The sequence below is a fragment of the Macaca fascicularis genome, chromosome 7 (genome assembly GCF_037993035.2).
Source record: "Macaca fascicularis isolate 582-1 chromosome 7, T2T-MFA8v1.1".
Classification (NCBI taxonomy): Eukaryota; Metazoa; Chordata; class Mammalia; order Primates; family Cercopithecidae; genus Macaca; species Macaca fascicularis.
In genome coordinates this window covers 39,149,286-39,174,316 of record NC_088381.1, presented here as the reverse complement: position 1 = coordinate 39,174,316, position 25,031 = coordinate 39,149,286, and the positions used below count along the sequence as shown (strand labels likewise).

Here is a 25,031-nt window from a genome sequence, read left to right as displayed (position 1 = left end):
AAAAAATTAGCCGGGTGCTATGGCAGGCGCCTGTAGTCCCAGCTACTTGGGAGGCTGAGGCAGGAGAATGGCGTGAACCCAGGAGGCAGAGCTTGCAGTGAGCTGAGATCCGGCCACTGCACTCCAGCCTGGGCGACAGAGCCAGACTCCATCTCAAAAAAAAAAAAAAAAAAAAAAAAAAATTCTCTCATCTATAATAATTTTGGGGAAACACTGCCACAGAGGACGTCATGCAGAAGAAGGCAAGACAGTGTCAAACAAGAAGTGTCTGAAGGAAGTGGGCTCCCTTTGCATGAAGAGAAAACTAAGATAGGCAAATCTATTTTCTTCAAATATTTGAAGGGCTTCATTAGAAAAGAGGCAGACTTGTTCTCTGGGGAGACTAATGGAAGCCACAAGAAGAAAAACTGTCTAATAATCATACGGACTGTCCTCGTACTCAAGGAGATAGTGAACATCTACAGTGCTCGTATAGAATAGAAGGCAGCAATGGGCAGAAGGCTGAATTACACATGACTTTCCATTTGAAAATCTCCTTGTTTTGGAGAGGGAAACGAAAGCCCTCCACTATGACTTAGTGAGAAGTCCAAATGTTTCATGTATTGGCAAGTTGGGAGAATGGACACACCCTCTGGGGATTGGGCAGAACTCGGCATGTTAAGACATATTCAAAGTTGCCTAGAGATCAAATGCAGGTGGAAAAAAGAAGAGGCCTGTAATTAAAAACTAAACAAAAGATATAATGAAGGTTTATGAATGCTCACCTATTCTGCTACAAATAGTGACCAGGAGCTCCCCCACAGTCTTGGAATCATCCACCATCACCGTCTTCACAGATCCATCCAGCATCCGGATTTTCTGAGGTCTCTGTTTCTTTTTATATTCCAAAATATCCTAGAGCACAAACCACACACAAATTTCACACTGTGTGGGAAAATAAATAACAAACTTGGGACACTTTTCTTTAAAAAAAGAATTTTCAAAAAATCAGAGTAGACTCTGATTTCCTCTTTCTTCTAAAACATCTTTGAAAACCTTTCAAAGTTTTCAGGGGATTGTTGCCACTATGATAAAACAGAATCTCCAGTGCTAAATAACTGCTTTCATAAAGATTTCTTAAAAATCTGATAGCAAAATTGTGCCCAAAGAAGTCATACTTATGCCTCACAATTACTGAAAACTATCCTCAGTGAAATGAAAGTAGAGTATGACCTCCTGAAAGGCTGGGAATGATCTGTTCTAAGGAGAATTCGCAGAGGGAGGTGACTACTTGCCTTTTCAAAAGACAGCAGTGTGTGTCTCCAATTATCTTTTAACACTGTCATAATCAACTTTTACGATCTCTATGTTTTTACTATGTGCATATAAAAATGTTTTTAATTTTTACTATAAACACATTTTTACCTTATATATTATAAACAATGAAAGACATAAATAGCATCCTCATCGTTCTTCACAGCAGTGGCATATCACAATAATAGTGGTTTTCAAAATAGTGTGCTGAAATACATTAATGACAAGACCAAACAGGGGTAACATGTTCGGGGGATATTTTTAAGTAACTTGTTGACTACACTTCCTAAAACTAGAACTATGAACTTCCTAAAACTAAACTATTAATTTCTTATCCAAATTAATTGGCATCACCTATTTCACTCTGACTTTACGGACTACCCATCAATCTGATGGGTCTTCATCCTACATACTAAAACCCGGTATCTTGGAGGTTAAGCTGAACAAAACGTTTAATATGTTTTTACTCATGACTTCTCCCTACTTCCATAACACAACCACTTTTGTTGTTGCTGTTACTACTACTGATCATTATTAAACTCACATCTCAAATTGAAGTTTCTTTTTCAGAAACAAAACACTAATATTCAGTCTCTAACTACCGTTAGGGTTACATTTCGTTTTCCCTCTCATCTGTTCTTACTTCCCATTACCAGGCACAGGAATATCTCTTCCATACTTATAGCAAGATGCCGTAATCTTATCTCACAATTACCAAATCCAACAACGCCAAGTCGAAACTACTTAAAGTACTAACCTCAAACTGCTTGAATCCTTCTATGGAATCTCAAGAATTTGGATATCTGGTATTTTCTATCACCACCTGAACAGCCCTTAGAGAGTACAATGCATCGAACTATTAATAAGATGCCCTTGAATCAAAATAGCGTAACCGTGTTGGCGTCTATGGAAGGCCCAGGGACAAAGGGATGAAGAAACAGCACTGGGATCGGCAGCATACCCCATTCCGCAACATGTAGTAATCCAGTGTTCTGCCCGCTTCCAGCCAGATCCCTTTCCTGGGGTCTTCATCCGAAAGAAACAGTCCATAGTCAGAAGCTGAAATATAGATGGGAAGAAAAACAGTAGGCAAAGTGGTGATGAAGCCATCACTGACTTCCAGGCGCTGAGCCTGCTGACTCAGCAAGGATGTGGGTGTTCTCCTTCACCAGACAGAAATGTTTCGTTTTGACAACACCAGCAGCCGCCGGGACTGCAGCAGATCTGGAGGAGTAAGAGTTGAGTTGCAGAAGCAACGCCCACAACTAAGGTCTGTGTTTCCTAAAACCAGTGGGCTGTAGTTGTGTCTAAAATGTAGAAAAATTTAGAAGCAGTCCAAATTTCCTTCTAACTGAATTTGAGCTTGTTCTCTATCCCTTGCTATAAAAACCAGACCAACACCCCATGGAGAATGACAGGACAGCAGTGAAGAAACTAAGGAAGTGACCACCTAGGCCCAAGGCCACTCAGGCAAAGGGGGACAAATGAAGCCTTTATGTCTCCAGTGACCCCTCCACCATCCCAACTGAGCAGTCTAAAAGAGGGGCAGGAGTCCCTTGTGAGATAAGGCCTCTGACCCCGAACACCAACAAATTATGCAAAAGGTGCAAAATTAAATTTGGTGTTCTCTGCAGAAACCCCTGAATTTGACATAGGAAGTACGAAGGGGGCGGGGTGGCAGGAGAGAAGCAGTACCACTTCCTACCCCCAAAATTTATTTCTTTCTTCTGACACCCAGCTGAGGGTAAGAGCTCCTGCTGTTTCTTAGAAAAGCAACTTCAAAATCTTTAAAGGTTTATACCTTCACTAGCACTATATAGCAATCAAGCTCCCCACCCCCAACCAAAAAAAAAAAAAAATCTGACAGAACAACAACAGAAAAAGGGAACAGAAAAGTAAAGGCACCAGAAATGACTAGACAACCAAATAGTAGAGGAAAGTTAGGGATGTAGCAAACCTTATTTCTAAGTAATCTAGAAACACTACTAATAACATAAATAATGTTTTAATAGCCAGGGGGCGCAGTTGCTCACGCCTGTAATCCTAGCAATTTGAGAGGCCAAGGCAGGTGGATCAGTTGGGCACAGGAGTTCGAGACAAGCCTGAGCAACATAGCGAGACCTTGTATCTATAAAAAATACAAAAATTAGCCGGGTGTGCTGGCGTGTGCACCTGCAGTCCCAGCTATTCAGGAGGCTGAGGCGAGAGGATCACCTAAGAATGGAAGGTTGAGGCTGCAGTGAAGTGTGATGGGGCCACTGCACTCTAGCCTCAGTGACAGAGCGAGACCCTGTCTCAAAAAATAATAACCGTCCAGGCGCGGTGGCTCACGCCTGTAATCTCAGCACTTTGGGAGGCCGAGGCAGGCGGCTCACCAGAGATCAGGAGTTCAAGACCACCCTGGCTAACATGGTGAAACCCCGTCTCTACTAAAAATACAAAAAATTAGCTGGGTGTGGTGGCGCGCACCTGTAATCCCAGCTACTTGGGAGGCTAAGGCAGGAGAATTGCTTTAACCAGGAAGGTAGAGGTTGCAGTGAGCCGAGATCACACCATTGCCAGCCTGGGCAACAAGAGTGAGATTCCATCTAAAAAACAATAATAATAATAATCATCATCATCATCATCATGTTTCAGACCAAAAAGAATTTTATGAAAAGCAGATCTTTTCAAGAAGAGATTTTTGTATTTATAATTACCCTTGTTGTGATGTTTGATTTTTATTCTTCCTTTTATTTTGAGTCAGTGTCTCGCTCCGTCACCCAGGCTGGAGTGCAGTGGCTGGATCACGGTTTGCTGCAGCCATAAACTCCTGGGTTGAAGCTACTTTCCTGCCTTGACTTCCCCCGTAGCTGAGACTACAGGCACATACCGCAACACTCAGCTAATTTTTCAGACTTTAGTAGAGACAGGGTTTCACCCTGTTGCCTAGGCTGGTCTCTAACTCCTGGGCTCAAGCGATCTTCCCGCCTTGGCCTCCCAAAGTGCTTGGATTCCAGGTGTGAGCCACCATGCTTGGCCTATTCTTTCCATTTTTAAGATAAGTTTTATCCCACTTTCACACTAAAGACGTACTGATTTGGAAGGGATCCAATTTCTCAACTGCCTGTCAAATAAATACTAAATAAAGGAAAGACACATAGAGAGAAGACAAAGGGAAGAGGAAAATAAAATGGTACAAGTGGCTTTTGTTTAAACTCAGATTAATGGGGATGAGTGATTTAGCCAAACTTCAAACAAAACATATATCACAAATATCTTTTTTTAAAAGTTTGAGATAAAATGTATAAAGTCCCTGTAAAAAAAAAAAAACTTGAAATATAAGACCTGCCCTGGTTTCAATGGCAGTGGAAAGCGTTCAGCATGGGAAACAGGGTTTAGGACACATATCGCCAATATTGTTAGGGCAGCTTCACTTGCACTTTCTTGGGACGAGATGATACATGAGAACGTGATCTGTAAACTGCAGAGCATAATCCTCATGTACGGGAGGGTCAAGTTGCTGGGCACAATGACAGTGATGACTCAGCGGTGGGCATGGTCATTGTCATCACAAGTCTCACAGAGGAAGCAGGTAGTGTCTGATCTAAGAAGACATTTCATTTGAAACATAGGCACTAATAGGCTTGTGTACCACTGGGAGCCTCTCTTTAGCCAAAAAGTGAAAAACATGCAAACACATTTTAAGAAGCCAGTAAATAACCCATGACCTACCTTGCCCAGTTTGTGCCTCAGGTACCCGTTCCCGAATGACTCGACACGCATCATACACAGCTGTAGATGGTTCAAACTGCATGGTCTTCACCACGTTGCAGTGGCGGACACAAATCTTTAAGGACAGGGCCACCATTTTCCTAGGTGATGCGGACAGTCTCACTTAGAATGTCTGGAAAACACAAAGAGACAAACCCGGATGTTCACGTTAATAGTTTGTCTTGGGGAAAAAAACAAAAAAAAAGTGCTGGACTTAAAAATCAATTTTAAACAAGGAAAGAGAATAAAACAGCAAATACAGAGAACACTTTAGGTCCAAAACACATTTTAAAAATCAATTTTGAAAAATTTAAAGGAGGACAACTACAAAATATCGGCTAACAGCAGAACCCCTGAGGGTGACAAGTAGACCCCTGAGGAGGAGGGAGCTCCAGATGTTCACCACACCTCCCTCTGAGTAGTTCCCCTCCTTGGGGTTTCCGAGAAAAGGTCCTGGGAGTGGAATTTCCAGAGTTAATGTCCTCGAGGCAAGAGGCAGAAGCCTTGAGCACCTATGACCGAGTCCTAAAGACAGCCTCAGTTCCCTGGGTCCTCTCAGCTCCTGGGGACAGAGAAGAATCAGGGAAGCTCTCTCAGGTGCTCCTCTTGGCACAAGGGCCCCACCACCCCCCCTACCAAAAGACTTGGCTTCTGGGCCCAGCTCCATCACTAAGAGCCTGTGTCAATCTGAGAAAGTCACTTTGGCCACTCTGCCTCAATTTCTTCACAAATAAAGTGGCTATAATGATATCGGCCCTGAACAGTGCATAAAATAGAATCCCAAGGAAAGATCAATGTGAGGCCAGAGAGGCCAATCTTAAACCCAAAGGGTACCAAGAAGCTTCATGTGATTGGGGTCTCAAAGTGAATAAATGCAACTCAATTCTGATTTTGTTTAGACAAACTATGGAGATATTTTGTTTCTTGTCCGGCTCAATAGCTTTAGAAAATACACAGGTGGCTGGGTGCAGTGGCTCACGCCTGTAATCCCAGCACTTTGGGAGGCTGAAGGGGGCGGATCACTTGAACTCAGGAGTTCAAGACAGCCTGCCCAACATGGTGAAACCCTGTCTCTATTAAAAACATAAAAATTAGCCTGGCGTGGTGGCATACACCTGTAATCCCAGCTACTTGGGAGGCTGAGACAGGAGAATTGCTTGAACCCGGGAGAGCTGAGATCATGCCACTGCACTCCAGTCTGGACAACAGAATGAGACTCTGTCTCAAAAAAAAAAAAAAAAAAAAAAAAAAAAGAAGGAAAGGGAAAGGAAAGACACAGACACAGGTTTAGGCTAAGTTTGAATTCGTTCATAAAAGCCTTCTTTTAAAAATGTAAATTCAACAACTTAGTGCTTTTTCTTTGAGTTGGTGGCTCATGGTGTATTTCCAGTGTCTGCTCTATTTCATGGCCAAAAACTGACCTGTCCCCTACTCACTTAACCCAAGCTGGTCTCTATCAAATATACTCCTTGGGCACAAGACAGACAGAAAGAAACCTGTATCACAAATGCTTTTTCCTTTGTGCCTGAAGAACCAACTCAGACATAACCAGCTGAGTGTCATCCCAGCAAGCAAAACAAGACCCTTTATAGCTAGTAGCTAAAAGAATCTTAGAGCAGCCCGGAGAACATCAATCCATAGGTATTTCAAGCTCACTCTCTTTCTTGTGTTTCATTAGAGAACCTGCAGGTAGTAAACCTGGACTCTAGCTTCTTCCCACGGAAGAAGGGAGGTGCCAGGAGGCAATGAGATGGCCACAAGGCAGAGGGGACAGCAGGCTGCCCAGGCCCAGGCAGTGCTGCAGATGCCTCCAGGGTCTCAGCTTCTCGGCATGCTTGATTGCTGGCGTCCTAACAACAGGTGGCTGGGTCACTTGGATACAGGAGATGTTTTTCAACAGATGCTCTGGTGAACGCGGGCATGGTTTACACGGTCTCACAAAGCAACCTTTCAGGCCATCCAACTGCAATGTCATTCTGACCCCTGCTTGCATTCTGAATGAATTTTGCCATGAAAATTGTAAAAATATTCCTCAGTTGACAAATGTCAGGATATACTTCTCAATAAACAACAGCAGTGTTCACTGGGAATCTGTCTAAAACTGAATTAATTAACCAAAGCCTAGGCAGTGGCTGGACTGCCGACACAGCAGAGGGGTTCAAAATATCTGGCAATTCCCACCTGCAATATTGAGGATTTTTAAAGCCATATGTAAAAGTTCCCCGCTCCCCCCTTTATGGGCCAAGTTAACCCAGCAACTCCCTGATTGGGGGAAATAAATTTAAACTCTAGAGATAAATGGACTAATTTGCTGTGATATAGATCATTCCATGGCTGGTCTGTCCCCTGGGGCTGGCGACAATTGCTAAAATCTGTGACTGGTGGTAAGAGTCAGTGAGGAAAGCCACAAAGCTCCACGCTGTCATGGATGCTGTTTATGGGATACAACAGAGAGGATGGGATGGTTAATATCATCTGTTCCCTGGGAAAAGGAAATGTTTTAAGTGTTGCTGTGTGAAGGCTGCCCTCCCCAGGCTAAAAGCTGAGCTTTCTGAAAGGTAAATGAATGGTCCCCCTAACTATGCAGAGAGAGATTCCATCAAAGCCGAGAGGGAGCCGTGACATGGACCCTAGAACCAAATGTAACAGCAGGACCTAATACTGGAGCTCAGAAGGAAGCAGAAGACACACAGAGGAGCAAGGTGAAAGCGGCAAAAGGGGCAGCAGAATCGAAAGAGGGAGCCCTGCAGGGCATGGCAAGCCGCCTGGGGCTGCGGGGTCCACGAGGTGCACAGGAGAGAGGCTCAGAGAGCTGGGAAGCAGACAGGAAGGAGAGAAGCAGAAACAGGAGGATATGAAGGAAAACCTATGTCCAAAACAACTGGAAAAAGAAAGGCTGCTGGGGGCAAAGATTTGGAGGTGAGTTTCTTTGAGAGGTATTCAGTGGAGAGGTAGAGTTGAACACAAAGATGGAGAGAGAACTGGGTGGGAGGGGCTAGAAAGACCACCTAGGGAGTGAGGGAGAGCAAGGCGAAACCTAATTACTCAGCCCTGGGAACAACATTCTGAATTGGCAGAGAAGACACTGGCAAAGGAGGCACAGGGGTAGGTGAGGGAAGAGAACAGACAGAGGGTGGAACCCAGGAGAAAGCACGTCAAACAGAAGCGAGAGGTCAGCTGTGCTCACTACTGGTCACAGGTCAGGTAAGATGCAACTGAGACAATGCAATTGAATCTGGCAAATTGGAGGGCTTTAGGGTGATGGGGGATGGGGGATGGGGGTCGGGGGGTGGTGCGGGGGAGAGCCTGGAGTAGCAGGTTCAGGAGAGAGATGGAAGACAGGGGTGGCCCAGCAGGTATGGACTTGTCTCCTGAGCAGGTATGCTAGGAGGGGGCAGAGGAACAGGCAGTAGCTCAGATTTATGCTTTTAAGACTTTGTAATCCAAAAGTGCACATCACATGGTTGCTGTAAACTCCATGGGGAAGTTATCTACATAGACATGGTTTCCACCTTATTATGGTCCTAGAGACAGTCCCAGGACAGCTAAGTGCCCTTCCTCACCGTACATAATCTCTCTTCTGCACCAGGTGCACATGGCTGCCCCGGGTCTATTGCGGAGAAGGTGAGTGGCTAAGTCTGGGTTCACAGAAACGATCCTGGGTGCGGAGTCTGATGTGCAGGCTCAATTCCAGGCCTCCTGATGCCTTTGACCTCTGGACCTGTCACTTCCCCTCTGCTGCCTTTAGAGAGCAGGAAGTGACCTGCTGCCACAGAAAGAGCTTCCTGATACTCAATGCTTGGCCAGCTATTCCCGTTGGATCCTCAGTCTCCTCATCCTTACATCTCAAGAGGGGGCAGGGCATGGAATGGAGGGTTCAGGGCAGGTGTTCAACAGACAAGAAATACTACATTCACTATAAGACTTGTGGCCTCAACTTTTTTTTTTAAATCACCCAAAAACAACTATTGCAAAAAAGCATCACAGGAACACAATATACACCTCCCCCCCCCAAAAAAAAAGAAAGAAAGAAAGAAAAAAAGAAAAAAAATCCTGAAAACTAAACTAGTCATTCTTATAGAACACCACACATGGGTGTAAGACTAAAATCCCCAGCATCGCCTTCTCACTTCTGGCTCCCTGTTTTATTAAGATTTAGTTTTTCGAAGCTCGAGATAAGGCCAACAACTGACTTCCCAGGAATGTCTCTAAAAGGCCAATACTTTGTAATCTACAACATTATATTTAAAGACAAGGTATTTTAATTATTCTCATGCAAGATAGTCACTGACATAGGGAAACCTAGATGAGCTCTGAAATCAAAGTATATGGGATTTATTCAGCATCCCACAAGAACCACAGCAATGAGCTGTTTCTAGCACCACTCACAACAAAATGAGACACTGGCAAAATGGACGCTTGCTGGAATCAAGTACCATGACTTACCCTATAGCAAAAAGAAAGTAGGATTAAGGCCAGGTGTGGAGGCTCACACCTGCAATCCCAGCACTTTGGGAGGCCAAGTCGGGCAGATCACCTGAGGTCAGGGGTTCGAGACCAGCCTGGCCAACATGGTGAAACCCCATCTCTACAAAAAATACAAAAATTATCTGGGTGTGGTGGTGGGCACCTGTAATTCCAGCTACTCGGGAGGCTGAGGCAGGAGAATCACTTTAATCCAGGAGGAGAAGGTTGCAATGAGCAGAGATCGCACCACTGCACCCCAGCCTGGGTAACAGAGTGAGGCTCTGTCTCAAAAAAACAGAAAACAAAGAAAAACAACAACAAAAAGAAAGTAGGATTAGAACATATAGCAACCAAGAAATGTAGACTAAAGATGACTGTGTATTTTCCACACTTGTGAGAAATTTAACTGTACATCCACTAAAGCCCTGTGAAAATGAGGCAGCTCAGACCACACACCTCAATAAAGATTTATGCTCCTTGTCCACTGTGATGTTTTCAGGGCAGCACAGCCTGCAACTGGTCCTGGCCTCTACTTTTCTGTACCCAAACCCCTCTCCAGGCTGTTCATCGTGCAGACTCTGAGGCTAGGACAGCTGATCAGGTTTCCTTTTCTAGTTTGGCTGTACAAACTAGAGCCAAATCTGTACAATTTCTTGCAGAGTTGTTATAGTCTAATCCCTTTTTCTATTTTATCTTATTGTTTGTTTTTCCTTTCCCGCAATTTGAATGACTACTATCTCATTGGATCTTAAGTTTTGTTTTTTGGGTTTTTTTTGTTTGTTTGTTTTTGCTTAAAGACTGGGTATAAATTCATAAAACCTGCACTGTGTTTCTTTTCATAATCTTGTCTCACTCTGACCATTTCTGCCATCATTGCATGTGCGAAGGTTGCATGACCCAACACAAAACCCTTCTGTGGTTTCCTCTGTGGAAATGGAGCTGATGAAACCAGTGGTGAAACCCAGACACTGTCCTTTTAAAATACACTTTTCAGTCCCAGGGAGCTGTAAACAGCCCAGGATGATGGCAGCAGTGCAGGTTGCTCGGGATCACCCTGGTTCACCCAGGGACAAACAAGTTCAGCTCCAGCAGAGGCCTCCTTCTCTTCAAAATAAATGCCTGTCATTGGTCAAGATGAGTAGCCTCCCCTTGGATCTCTGCCTATAAGGGAGGACCACGAGGTGCCCCGACCCCACCTGCCTTACACCAGCTGCATGACCTGAGCTGGTCACTTAATTGCCATCTGCCTCAGTCTCCTACAAAATGGGAGATAGTAACAGATCTACCTATAAAATTGCTAGAGAATTAAATGAGTCAAAGGCACAGAGAAAAGGCTAGGTAAGCGCTTATTGTTACTATTGTTATTGTTATTATTATTATTTTGAGATGGAGTTTTGTTCATTGCCCAGGCTAGAACGCAGTGGTGCAGTCTCGGGTCACTGCAACCTCTGCCTCCTGAGTTCAAGCGATTCTCCTGCCTCAGCCTCCCGAGTAGCTGGGACTACAGGTGGGTGCTACCATGCCCAGTTAATTTTGTATTTTTAGTAGAGTCAGAGTCTCTCCACCTTGGCCAGGCTGGTCTCAAACTCCCAACTTCAGGTGATCCATCTGCCTTGGCCTCCTAAAGTGCTGGGATTACAGGTGTGAGCCACCGCACCCGGCCTGGGCTTGTTATTATTATTAATAACATTAGTCATGGAAGCTGCAGAAACAATGGAAGCAGCATACTTGAGTTGGCCACTATCTGAACTGCAAACATCATTTTATTGTTTATTTTGTATCTGTTATGTACTAGATAACCTAGCAGGCATTAGGGGGCAAAAACAGGTACAATTCCTGTCTACATGGAGCTCACCTTCTAGTTAGCCTTTTGTTCACTTAAATAAATAGAGTTCCTGTGGGCCAGGCGCAGTGGCTCATGCCTGTAATCCTAGTACTTTGGGAGGCCGAGGTGGGCAGATTATCTGAGGTCAGGAGTTTGAGACCAGCCTGGCCAACATGGTGAAATTCCATCTCCACTAAAAATATAAAAATTAGCCGAGCTAGTTGGCGTGTGCCTGTAGTCCTAGCTACCCAGGAGGCTGAGGCAGGAGAACCACTGGAACCCAAGAGGTGGAGGCTGCCGTGAGCCAAGATTGCACCACTGCACTCCAGCCTGGGTGACAGAACGAGATTCCGTCTCAAAAAAATAAATAAAAATTAAAAATAAATAAATATAGCTCCTGTGTTTATTTTTATGGCAGTCATACAACAGGCTTTTCCTAGACACAGAACTTTCTGAGGATGAGCTGTGAGGCTGAGTGTGTATGTCAAGCAGCTAACTCCTGTAGCCCCTGGGCTGTTTCTCTTGGCGGTCACTTAGGTTCCCCCAATCCAAGAGTTCAAGAGGGAAAAAGTCCTCGCCCTGTGGGGCAAGGCTGGCATTACTATCAGCTTCCACCCTGGGGCTTGCTCATGAGCTCTGCCTAGGAGCAACTTAGGGGAGACACAATGGGGGCTCTGCACACTCTTGTGTAAAGCAGGGGTTTGTGCCCACCTGGCAAGACCAGAGGGCCAGGCCACCATACCTCAATGGGGCCTTGGAGGTCTATAAGAGTAAGAGCTGGCCACCATTCCCCTCTTCTGCCTCCAGCCACTGGCTCTCCACCGTGACCTCTTGCGAAGGCCTCTGTGCCCAATTTTGGATGGCTGTACTTGCTTCAATTCATCTGTGGCTACACCTCAATCTCCTGGGAATGATTCAGCTCTCTCAAAGAAACGCCAAGGAAAGAGCTTCCCCTTCTCCACTCCCTACCTCTCTTCTACAAGGGAGGAAGAGAAGTAGCTTCTCTGCAGGTAAGAACCCACCGTGGACTGGGTCACAGCCACCCACAAGTGCTGCAAATGCCAAAGCCAGGGTCTTGCCCTCCATCTCACTCTGCAGGACAGTCTGGGCTCAGGCACCCTGGGGCTTGCCTTGAACATTCGGACTCCAGGCACTGAGCAGGTCAGGCATAGACAGGTGCCTATCTGTCCCCATCTAGGAAGGTAAGTCAAGTCATGCCTTCACTGGGAGGCAGCTATCTTTAATTTAAGGAGGGACCAGGAGGCAAGGAAGCAGGGCAACCCATTTGATCTCATCGTCAGTCCACCTTTACCAAGGAGCCACATCTTCTGAAAGTTACCAAGGCCCTCCCTATTAATTTTGTCAACCCACTGGGCCCTGGATATCTCTTCCCAGCTGGTAGGAACCCAGAGGGCAGGGCCTGAGTGGAAAGGCTCCCCTAGCCTCGGTATCTACACTTGAGAGAGCCCCATGCTATAGTAAGCTCGGGGAAAGCAGCAATGAACACAGCTCATGTGACTTTTCCATGTGGCTAACAGCCACTTAGAATAGGACCAGGACAGCTAAGCTCCTGTCTGTAGCCAGAGTGGGGAGACCAGAAAACTAGCGGGAACATTTATGTAAGAATCCCTGAGTTCTCCCTTACGGAGGCAAGAGAGGCCAGGAGTACTGTTTGAACACCTCAACTAGAAATAACCATTGTTAAAAGGTCAAGTGGTAAATGAACAAAGGAGAAATCATTAACCACCCACACAAGTGTGAAGCAGTCCATGCAGGTCAGTAAAAATTCCATTCACGTTGTTGGCTCCCAGGGCTGCTTTGCAAACCCCATGTATCCCTAAGTAAACTGCAGGGCCACCACAGTTCCCAATATAGCAGCAATAAGATATAGATAGATATAGATCTAGATATAGATCTAGATCTATAGCCTAGTGTCAGGAATACATTTGCCATTAGAAGTCCATCTCCCCTGCTGGCCTCAGAGGGCAATAACGCATCAATAGAGTCATCTTTGTATTTCAAGGCCTAGCACAGTGTCCACCATACAGTAGGTGCTCAATAAAAATCTGTGGACTTAATACATACTCCATGGAAAGATTTAACCAGATTTTCCCCTAAATTAGTCATTAGGAATTACCCACAGTAATATCACAACTAAAGGATGAACAGAGGGCCAACATCCAGCAGACCAAGCTATGTCTCAACAACAGCCCGCTCTAGGAAGCACAGATGCTGAACTTCAAGGCTGACAAGATGAAGCTCTCCATTTGGGCAAATGAACAACTCAAAAAAAGAACCAATGCCACATCAGTCAGAAATAACTGGAAGCTCCATGAGGGCAAGGACCATGTGTATTGCTCACAATGAAGTGCCTGACACAGAGAAGGGTTCAATACATATTTATTTAATGCATGAATGGGGTGGGGAGAAGTCAGCATTTCTACCCTCCACTAAGAACCAAAGAGAGTGCCCACAACATGGAATACAAGAACGATGAGAAAAGACCTTCGATACTCTTTTCCATTTTCGGTGAAGAAACTAAAACCTTGAAGTCAAGAGACCTTCCCAAAGTTCACACTGCCAGAAAAGCACAATCAGACCTTCTCACACTGCCACAATGAACAGAGAGGGTACGCACACGGTTGATTAGCGCCCTCCCAGGATCCCTCCAACTTAACCTCCCACTGCCAGGCAGTTCTTGGCACTGGCACCTGGAATTCCATCATTAAGTATACTGTTGGTCATAAAGATTTGTCCCCAGTTAAACTGCGCAATAGAAATAGATATGTGCATTTACTGCCTATCACTGTCATAGAAATGGTAAGTTTCAGAACCTTCCAGGCAACTTAGCTGAGCTCTGCCCTTTATTAAAGATGATGCCTAATTAAGAGGAAATTCTGCTGAGGAAGGGGTAGTGTGCTACAGAACACACTAGAACTCTGGCACAGTGGAGAAAGGGCGGTGAGCAGGGGAGTACGAAAAAAGGACTGGCTGAAAGAGAGGGGAGCTGACGCCTATGTTCTCACAGCTTTATGATTTTGCCTAGAGCCGATCTTTAATGCACACATAGCATTTTGAAATGTATGGAAAATCAGGTTCAAGCTGCTTAGCCCAAATATTAAGGCCACCACCCAGCCTCATCTAACCCGCTTCCTATCTTCTATGCACATTATAAGAATCCTCCATACTAATGAAATAGATGATTTTTCAATCTCTGCAAAATTGCTTCAGTTATTTCAGCCTGTGTGTCTGAAATGTGACCACCCTCCGCCCCAGGTCCTCGGTTACCCCTCAACCCAGCATCCAGTTTTGCTTCTATAAACTAGTCTTTAAACTCTGCCCCAACAAGTAAGGATCTGTCTGCTCCCCTCAACTCTCGGAGCACTCAGCTGCGACCCTGCTCCAACACCAGCCCTCCTGGCCTGAGTCACCAGTGAAACAAACAGGAAATGCTATCACCTGATGACCACTCAGCACTGAAGCGTTCCATGGTACATCCATGTATGTCTTGTCCCTGGATATGATCAATAGGCTAGAAAGTTAAAAAGATTTTGATTTTTTTTTTTGCACCCCCCCTTTCATAGATAAAAACAGAGGTTCTGGGAAGATACGTGAATTCCTGGCCTGTGTGTGGAAGATACTGTCGTTTTTTGTCGAACCGTAAGAAGGCTGTGTGAGCCCTCCAGCAATCTCACTATTCCCCTGTGGTTGCCAAGACAGCTGAATAAATCATTCATACATTTCAGTCCTCTTGGAGTCTACCTTTCAGTCCTGCTATTTTCCTCCTCTTGTTACAAGCTTCAGAAAGAAGGTGGCTCTAAACTGAACTCTGACTTTGAATGCTTTTATACATTAACTTATTCAAATGATTGAAAGTAGATTGTTTACAAAAATGGATACAATAGAAATGTAAAAGGTCAGGTCCAAGAAAAAAAATAGAAGAAAAATAAAAGTGAAGGTCAAGACCAGGTGAACTATGAATTATTTACCATTTTTCTAGATAACAGGGAATAACTCATCCCATTACTTGTTTTTGTTGACCCTTGGTGGCGAGCCTATACAATCTCAGGAAGGCATATTCTGTAGGCTCCTGCTGAGGCTGAGCAACACAGACTCTGTCATTAAGGCACACACCACTGTGATGGATACAGATACACTTGACTTTACTGGGGGTCGGGGGGAAAGCTTGGTTCTACAGTGATCGGGGAGGTCATTCAGGGTTTTCTTCCAGACTGACCCTGGAAGAATGAGTGACAAGAACTGTATGCAAGTTCCTTCTCAACTGACTCTCTTCATGCTGGGCTTAATTTGAGAGTGAGAAAGTGTGGCCCCCATTGAGGAACACCTGCTAAAAGCAGCATAGATCTGGGTTGCCGAGTGATCATGCAAACCTACATTATCATGCTTGCTTTCACCCCAAAAATGGAAGAATCTTGCACTTCCTAGCTCCATTTCCTTCCCCTGCAAGGACCAGCGAGGAAAAGGCTGAAACCCCACACCACACATTACTCAAAAAGGCAACAGCACATTTTTGGACTTGGGCGAAATTTTCTTCAATCTTGAAGAAAAAAGGAAAGAAATTAAAAACCTATTCTTGCCACTTGTCTATGTTAACCTATTAACCATAAATTAGAAGGACCTAAAAATCTGGCATATATTTGGAGAACTGAAACAAACCAAGAAACCTGACTAAACTTTCCATTTGTATAGACTCAAAGTCCATCCGCATATCATCGCATTACCAATCCAGGAGTCACAGAACGAACTGGATTCTCCAAAGGCTCCTCATTTTCTACCACCACTCATTCCAAGGTCACCCCCATCTTATACCTAAAACTTGCAATGTTTCAGTTAAACTATATATACATACATATATATATCTATCTTACAGTATCCGTGATCTTAGACTTAGAAATCATTAAGTCTAGTTCTCTACAGGTTATGTAAATCCTTGCAGTAATTTTCCCATCCTTCTTCATGTAAGAATTAAAACAAATAAATACATATATTTAAAAAAAATTTTTAAGTACATAGTAGCAGCTAACATATGTAAGTGATTACGTGCCAGGCACTGATGCTAAGCCCGTTTTATGTTAAGGCACTGAATCCTCAACATAACCCCATGCTAAGGGGTTTAGACTTCATCCAAGCAGGACAACAAAAACAGAGCAGTTATGTGAACTTGACCAAGGCCATGGATCTGAAGGTTCTGCCTCCTAATGTGTGCTGTTTAAAACAGAAGGGAACATGGAGAAGTCGATACAGTGCTTATGCCAGGAATGCAGTAAAATGGGGAAAAAAAATTTATTGATAATATTGTTTTTATTAATAATTGAACTTTCACTTGTTGCATTATTATATGTCACACGCTGAACTAAGCACTTTACCTAATTATTCCGGAAAATCATTAGGTGAGGGAGATCCTATTTACCCTAAATTAGGCTTAATAGAGATTATGTCTTGTAAGGAAAAGGCAAACACAAGAGGAAAGGTAACCCAGGTCTGTCTGAATCTAGACTTCCATGTCTGGCCCCACCCCACTCAAAGATAAATACCACTAACATTTGGACACATTTCCTTTCAATGAATATGCATACTTTATGTGGCTGAGATGATATGCTCTATATAATTCTATATCCTAAGTTTTCCCCATTCTAATTACATAATAATCTCCCACAGTATCGCAAACTCTTTACAAACACTGTTTTTAATAAATACATAATATTGTTGCCGGGCGCAGTGGTTCAAGCCTGTAATCCCAGCACTATGGGAGGTCGAGACGGGCGGATCACGAGGTCAGGAGATCCAGACCACTCTGGCTAACCCGGTGAAACCCCGTCTCTACTAAAAAATACAAAAAACTAGCCGGGCGAGGTGGTGGGCACCTGTAGTCCCAGCTACTCCAGAGGCTGAGGCAGGAGAATGGTGTAAACCCGGGAGGCGGAGCTTGCAGTGAGCTGAGATCCGGCCACTGCACTCCAGCCTGGGCGACAGAGCGAGACTCCGTCTCAAATACATACATACATACATACATAATATTGTAAATAAGGTCCCATAATTTAATAGCTGTATCTTTTCGTGTATATCAGCTATTTGCAAGTTTTCACTATTACAAATAAGGATGCAATAAGGATTTTTTTGTTTGAAACCTCTTCTGTTTTTTATTTCAGATTATTTTCTTAAGCTAAATTTCTTCCTTTTGTTAAAGGAATCATCAGCATTTTTACAAAGCAACCCAGAAGACAACAAAACAACAAGAAATAATGAAATCTGAATGTACAGGTATCAGCTATTTGATTTATCGGTTAGCTAAATGAATATGCATTAACAACTGGGAAGGCCAATAATCAATCCAGGTTTTATAGTTCAATCTACCCCACAGAACCGTCCTGCCATCCAGGGCTCAAGCTGCAAGGGACCACACCAACAGACAGAATTGACAGAGGAATGAATGGGAGAAAAAACATCTGGCATAGGCAATAAACCAGATTTACAGAAAAGAGGCAGAGAAAAGATAAATGTTTAACAAAAATTTTAAAATATATTGCAAACAGTGGAAATGACAGAGAGGAGGAGGAAGATTGGACTAGACTTTACTACAGAAAGCCATGTGGATGTGCATGGTGAGCAGCCACGTGCTGCTGTCTGTAAGCCCAAGTTTTTAGAACTGCCTACCAGACCGAACCCCAATTACCAAAAGGATATTAACTAAATTGAAGTAGGCTGATGAAGTATCATTTTCCTATAGTTAATAAAATAAAGACAGATCAAAAGTCTTACCAATTTCATCAGTGAGTTATGAATAAGATTTGTATTTTCAAATAGCAAAAAAACAAATCAAACTGCAGCCTGGACACATACATATTACTTCATCAAAAGCACAAGGAAGAAACAAACACGTCCCCATGGGAGATGACATGAAACGATGAATTCTCAACAGCACAGTTGAGGACAGTGTTTTAAAGGATTGTTTTAAGATACTGTCACATTTGCTATACCTCCACAACCTGGACTTATTCTTGAAAAACAATTCCAAAAATAAATATAAAACTTAAGATAAAGCTGGAAAAATAACAGAAGAAATGCACAAACCAATCAAAGAGAAACGGGGATAAACAGTAAGAATCTCTAAAGAAATGGTAAGACTAAAGAAACCCCTGAATTGGCAAGGGGCCTCATCAATGGGAATTTGTGCTACAATCTTGTGTCATCTGTCAGCACCAGTCTATAAAACTGATATTCATCTTGTCCTCCAACAGTGCACCTAGCTTAATGCTATGGGCTGAATTGTGTTTCTTCCAAAATTCATATGTTAAGGTCCTAACCCCCAGGACTTCAGACTGCGACATTATTTGAAGATGGCACCTTTACAGAGGCAATCAGGTTAAAATGAGGTCATTAGAGCAGGTCATAATCCAAATTGACTGTTGTCCTTGTAAGAAGGAGAAATTTGGACACAAACACACAGGAAGGATGATGTAAAGAGGACAGGAAAAGATGGCCATCTACAAGCCACAAGAGAGGCCTGGAACAGATCCCTCCCTCACAGCCTTCAGATGGAACACCATGACCTTGAACTTCTAGCCTCCAGAACTGTGAGACAATCAGTTTCTGTTATTTAAGCCACCCAATTAGTAGTATTTTGTTAGGGGACAGCCCTGGCAAACTAATCTATTTAGCCAGGCTAAATATGGCCCAATTAGGATATTAATAAGTACAATAAACCTAAATATAGTTCTTTTAACACAAAATGGCAAGTAGTACAGTTAAATGTAAGTGGTAATCAGTAAAATAATTATAAACGTGTGTGAATATGTAAATATAGGCACAGCTGGGCCTCATACCTATAATCGCATTGACTCAAAGGCTTAGGTGGAAGGAGTGCTTGAGTCCAGGAGTTCAAGAGCAGCCTGGGCAACATAGCAAGACTCTGTCTCTACACAAACTTTTTAAATATAAAAACTAGCTAGGCATGGTGGTGTGAACCTGTAGTCCTAGCTACTTGGGGGCTAAGGCAGGCGGATGGTTTGAGCTCAGGAGTTCAAGGCTGCAGTGAGCTATGATCTTATTACTGCACTGCAGCCTGAGTAACAGAACAAGACAGCATCTCTAAAACAAATAAACAAATATAAGCAAAGATGCAGGTGCTGGTGTAGGCAATGACGTATGCACATGCATATGTATATATTGTGCCCAAGGTCACAAAGCTAGCAAATGATAGGAACAAGACTCTAACCTGGGTATATCTGCCTCCAGGGCCCATGTCTTGCTATAATACCACCATACTGTACCACCTAACAAAACTACATGGCAATTTGAAAATTATCTGTAAGAATAGGATATGATTGATGCTACATAGAATTTAGGGTGCTTCCAGCCAAGTAGGAAAGAGACTATGTTAGCATTTTGTTAGAGTGGCAGAATTATACTTTGTTTCCTATTTGTTTTATTTTGGCTTTTGTTATACTGGAATTAAAATAAATCAATTCAACTGCAACACAAGCCCAGTTTCGGTTACTCTAATACAGATGAAACCAAATAGTGTTTTTCCTTGTCAGATCGCCCCTCCATCATATAAAAAGGGATGGGAAGCACCTCTGTGGAGTCTCCCTCCACATTCAGTACAACCACCTCAAATTGCAGACATAAATATCTAGGGCACAGTATTTTGTGGATATAGAGGGTAAGGTTCAGATTCTGGACCTAGGGGAAGGATACAGGTCAATCTACATCCATTTATCAATAACTTATAATGCATAGGACACTGTACAGATTACTTCAGGAGAATAAACAAGATGGAATAAGGCTGGTCTTGCATTCACGTGGCTTAAACTCTCACAGCAACTCGCACAGAGAGTTGGCAGGTGCCATGTAGTAGACTAGCTGCTGCCTGTGGAGAGAGGAGCCCTGCCTTGCCCTCCGAGAGCTTCCACAGGGCTTGAGGAGGAAAGCAGCAAGCAGTACCGGGTGACAAGTCTGGAATAAGAGCCAGGTCACGCTGATCACTAAAATCCTTCCAACATGTAGTGAATCTAGGATGAAGTCACACCTCTAGGGGTTCAGGTCATTAGGAGTCCTTGAGATTCCTGAAGGACTTTGAGATTATTCTAGGGCCTACTCGACCTTCCCAGGCAAGACCTAAGCAGGTGAGATTTAGTCAGAACAGAAATGGCCTCCAGCAGAAGCAAGAGCTGCTCAACCTTAACGCCACCCCTCACAGGGGCACTAGCCCCCAGAACGAGACTATATCCTCCGTTAACTACTTGTTTATTATCATTGACTGCCTAAAAGCAGTGGCAGGGGCTGTCTACAAAGCTGCAACAGTAAGTTTGTATGTAAGATCAGGGGAGAGCACACATAACTTCTAACCAGTGCCCACAGAGACTTCGGAGCCACTCTCTTACTGGTGGTCCAATGGCTGCACCTACTGTGATCCTTGTGGGCTCTCACGTCACCACAGCTCCCGATGAAACTGAGGTTGACAGATTTTATCATCATCTCTAGACAGGAGACTATTAAAAAATACCTCACTATGAAACTATTAAGGTCGGGCATGGTGGCTCATGCCCATAATCCCAGCACTTTTGGAGGCTGAGGCAGGAGGATGGCTTGAGCCCAGGAGTTCAACAGCCTGGGAAACATAGGGAGACCTCGTCTATACCAAAAAACAAAAGAAAAAGAGAGAAAGAAGAGGGAGGGAGGGAAAGACGGAGGGAGGGAGGGAGGGAGGAAGGAAGGGAGGGAGGGAGGGAGGGAGGGAGGGAGGAAGGAAGGAAGGAAGGAAGGAAGGAAGGAAGGAAGGAAGGAAGGAAGGAAGGAAGGAAGGGAGGAAGGGAGGGAGGGAGGGAGGGAGGGAGGGAGGGAGGGAGGGAGGAAGGGAGGAAGGGAGGAATCAAACCTGAAAAAATAATGGATGAGTGATTATTTGTGCTAGAGAAGAGACGGCATCTTAAGAATCCACTGAGCAAGCTTCCTCTGTTACGGTTGGCATGTGTCTTCTCCAAAATTCATGTTGACACTTAATCCCCAGTACAACAGTATTAAGAGGTGGGGCCTTTAGGAAGTGATTTGGCTCTGACAAGGCTGAAGTCAGGACAAGGAGAGGAGGCAAAAAGGAGGAGAGAGAGACTGCAACCTGGGAGGTATGAGAAGCTATGGAACTCATAGGAAGCTGCAAGCCAACAGAGTCTATTTTGCTTTTGGGGATCCTTCGATTATATATCCATATTCCCCCAGTTGTTACTATTCTGGGTGAGAAAAGGCTAGCTGAGTATTCCAATGCCTTAGAAAAAAAATGACTTATTCAAATGAAAAACTCTTTTGAGTTTTCTTCTTTTCTATTTACCTTTTGAAAGACATCTAGAAATTTACTGGGGGGAAGACGTCTTTTCATTCCCCCCCACACTCCTCCCCCTCTCTTTAGTGATGAATCTCTTGGTGAACTCGTCTGAATGTCAAAAAGAAAAAGACATCTTCTCAGAAAAATATAAATATTTATAGACAGCATTACTCCATCACCCTGAAATGTTAAACAGAGCTGTTCCTCCATTCTCTTCTTTATTGATTTAGTTATGTGGTACATAATCAGAAAGCAAAAAAAAAAAAAAAGGTAATGGTGGAACTCAAATCACGAGGTCATGCATCAAATAAATGCAGACCAAAAATCATTCATTAAATCTTGTTGTGATATACCTCCAGAGAGCAGTAACAGAAATAAAAAATCAATGTCAAAACAAACCCAGCCTTGGACCGCTGGAGAGCGGCAGCTCACAGACCTTCCTCTGTGATGAGATGCCCACGTCTGTGGCACTCCTCCTCCTCTGAGGTATGTGCTCTTAGGGCTAAGTCCCACCAGTCTGACCGCAGGGCCAGTGGGAATAGAGTGGGATGTATTTAAAAGCAAAAATCTCAGGGAGTCAAGTCCTCATTCAGCACCAAAAATGTCTGAGTGGCCCTCCTCAACTTTCTCACCAGGTTGTAGCCTAGACAACGTTTAAGGAAGGTAAGTACCTGAGAGGTCATCTAGTCTAAAACCCAAGTTGGTTTTCTGGATCTCTCTTCTGATATCTAAACTCTGGCTTTACCTAAATGACCTGTCCTCTTTCCAAGTGATAGCCAACCTAGTAATAAGCAAAAATGTTGATTAGTTGGTGCCATATTTCCACAGTTTTTCCAATAGTTACAAAATGGCTACTTCTGACAGCAGATGTGATTTTACAGTGTTACAAAAGATCATTCCGGCAGCTCTTGTTATATATGCTATACAACTGACAATAACCCCACCAAATACACAAAAAAGATAATTTCCTGACTTTAAAGACACGGAAGAGATTCTCTAGATTAAGAATAGTGGGAAGAGGATGTTAAAATGATCTATGGCGCCCTCAATTACCTTTAAAATGTTCATATATTTTCTAAGGGATTTTTACAAAGCTTCAATGTATTAGGACTCTCAGTTTTAACTGCTGACTGAGGCTTTATCCTAATTATTTTTAAATAGTTTAATATTTGCCTTTTGTTGGGTCCCAAAAACAAAATGAACTCAAAAACACATATTTCAAAAGATTAGCAGAAAATATGGAAAATCAGTATATCAATTATTCTAAAGGGAACTAACATTTTACTGACACTTCATTTGAGCCACACTCTTGCAGACAAAATAAAACTGCTACTCCCCAAGAGCTCATGGCTTCGCTTTACATGGCCCTACCTTGGAATGTAAGGACAACTTTGGAAAATACCTCATTTGGGGGAAAAGCACACAAAACTAACAGATATCAACACAAAAGCGCAGGTCAAAAATAAAAAGCTTTAAAAACAAAATTCACAGTAGGTAACACCAAGACACCTCCTGAAGCTCAGCTTAGGGTTCTTCTCTTAGGAGAAGAATCAAGTTGGAATCAGTATAACCTGGGAACTGCCACAGATGGCTGACATGGAAGCACCATCTCACAGAGAAATGATATCACCATGTACTGATCACACATTATGTGCCAGGCACACAATGTTTATCTCATTTATTTTATCTAAGGCCACAAAAAGCTGGTGACACCAAAGAAGTGGCAGAGGCTAAATGAAATCCACCACCAAAATTTCCTTTTTTATTTTTATTTTATTTTTTATTTTTTTGAGACAGAGTCTCACTCTGTCGCCCAAGCTGGAGTGCAGTAGCGTGATCTCCGCTCACTGCAAGCTCCGCCTTCTGAGTTCACACCATTCTCCTGCCTCAGCCTCCCAAGTAGCTGGGACTACCCGCCCACCACCACGCCCGGCTAATTTTCTGTATTTTTAGTAGAGACGCGGTGGCACCATGTTAGCCAGGATGGTCTCGAACTCCTTACCTCGTGATCTACCCGCCTCGGCCTCCCAAAGTGCTGGAATTACAGGCATGAGCCACTGCGCCTGGCTATTTGTATTTTTTGAAACAGGGTCCCACTCTGTGGCCCAGGCTGGAGTGTGGTGGCGTGATTATGGCTCACTGCAACCTCGAGTGGGCTCAAGCAATCCTCCCACCTCTGCCTCTCAAGTAACTGGGACTACGGGTGTGTGCCACTATGCCCAGATAATTTTTTAATTTTTTTTTTTTAGAGACAGGATCTTACTACATTGTCCAGGCTGGTCACAAACTCCTGGACTCAAGCAATCCTCCTGCCTCGTACCTCCCACCTTGGCCTCCCAAAGTGCTGGGATTACAGGTGAGAGACACTGTGCCCAGACCCACTACCAAATTTTCTGATAAATAAAATAGAAAACTGGGAATTATGCCGTCAAATAGGTTAAGTCTCCAGGATTATCTGGGAAAACTTTGCAGGTATCAGGGCAGGGAATACCTAGAGTGGAAGAAGGTACAGTGCAATATCATTTTATGACCAAATCCCATAAGGTTGCCAGGACTCTCTGCTCTGGTTCTGCCAGCCATATGCAACCTTCTGCTCCAGTGCATGGTCTCAGAACTGCTTGGTACACAGGAACGCTCACCCCTTCTTCTAATCCTAGATCTTAATTATGAGGGTCAAAAATGGAGGCTTAAAATATAGATCTTTCTCTGAAAAAAAGGTCTTTATTTTAGCATAGGCTTAGAAAAGGCATATGATCTCTACTATAATTCATACATGTCTATAATAACTCCATTTAATTCAATGAAACGTTATTGAATGCCTACTATATATGATGTTCTAAGCATTTAGTATTATTACTTTTGCTCCTGTTTCAAAGGCATTGTGTAAATTGGGCTTTTGCCTAAGCAAGCCACCCTGGGATGCCTACACTGTGAAATCTGAATCTGCTGCTTTAAAAGGGCAGGGAAGCCCCCATAGGTACATGAATAGTTTTAAAACTACAACCATTTTAGCCTTACCCCAGAATTACACAGTGAGTTACTAGTAAAGGAGAAAGAAAATTATAGTCCACACCTTGTTACCAAGACTAAGTAACTGCAATATGAGATTTAAATAGAGCAAAAACCATCAATTAGCATTACTGTTAATCTTAGATTTCTCAGTTAAAGAACCTATGTATGTCAATACAATTATGAAACTCTGATTTCTATACTGGGCCTCTAGAAAAGGAGAATGTTTGCTTCCCATGTTGACAGTCCCTGTGTGATTTTTGCCCTCTTTGTAATTTTCTCTATTGAAAATGAAATTCATAGCATAATTAGAATCGTAATGGATTGAATTCCAATGCTAAAAGT

At 43.4% G+C, this 25,031-nt stretch overlaps 1 protein-coding gene across 23 annotated transcripts in view; it reads right to left on the bottom strand.

Moving 5' to 3' along the window:
* Positions 1-25,031, bottom strand: part of TLN2 (talin 2) — a 457,700-nt gene that overhangs the window by 190,739 nt on the left and 241,930 nt on the right. For 18 of the 23 annotated variants that reach the window (XM_073995950.1, XM_045395572.2, XM_015452903.3 and 15 more), the window contains 3 exons: positions 5,008-5,179; positions 2,255-2,352; positions 765-894 (listed from right to left, as the gene is read on the bottom strand). In XM_073995950.1, the coding sequence (XP_073852051.1) occupies positions 765-894; positions 2,255-2,352; positions 5,008-5,143 (364 nt within the window). In that variant the 5' untranslated portion in view covers positions 5,144-5,179. Of the gene's footprint in view, positions 1-764; positions 895-2,254; positions 2,353-5,007; positions 5,180-5,454; positions 5,609-25,031 lie in introns of all 23 variants that reach the window. The other 5 variants (XM_045395576.2, XM_045395571.2, XM_065548003.1 and 2 more) reach the window with 1 other exon arrangement.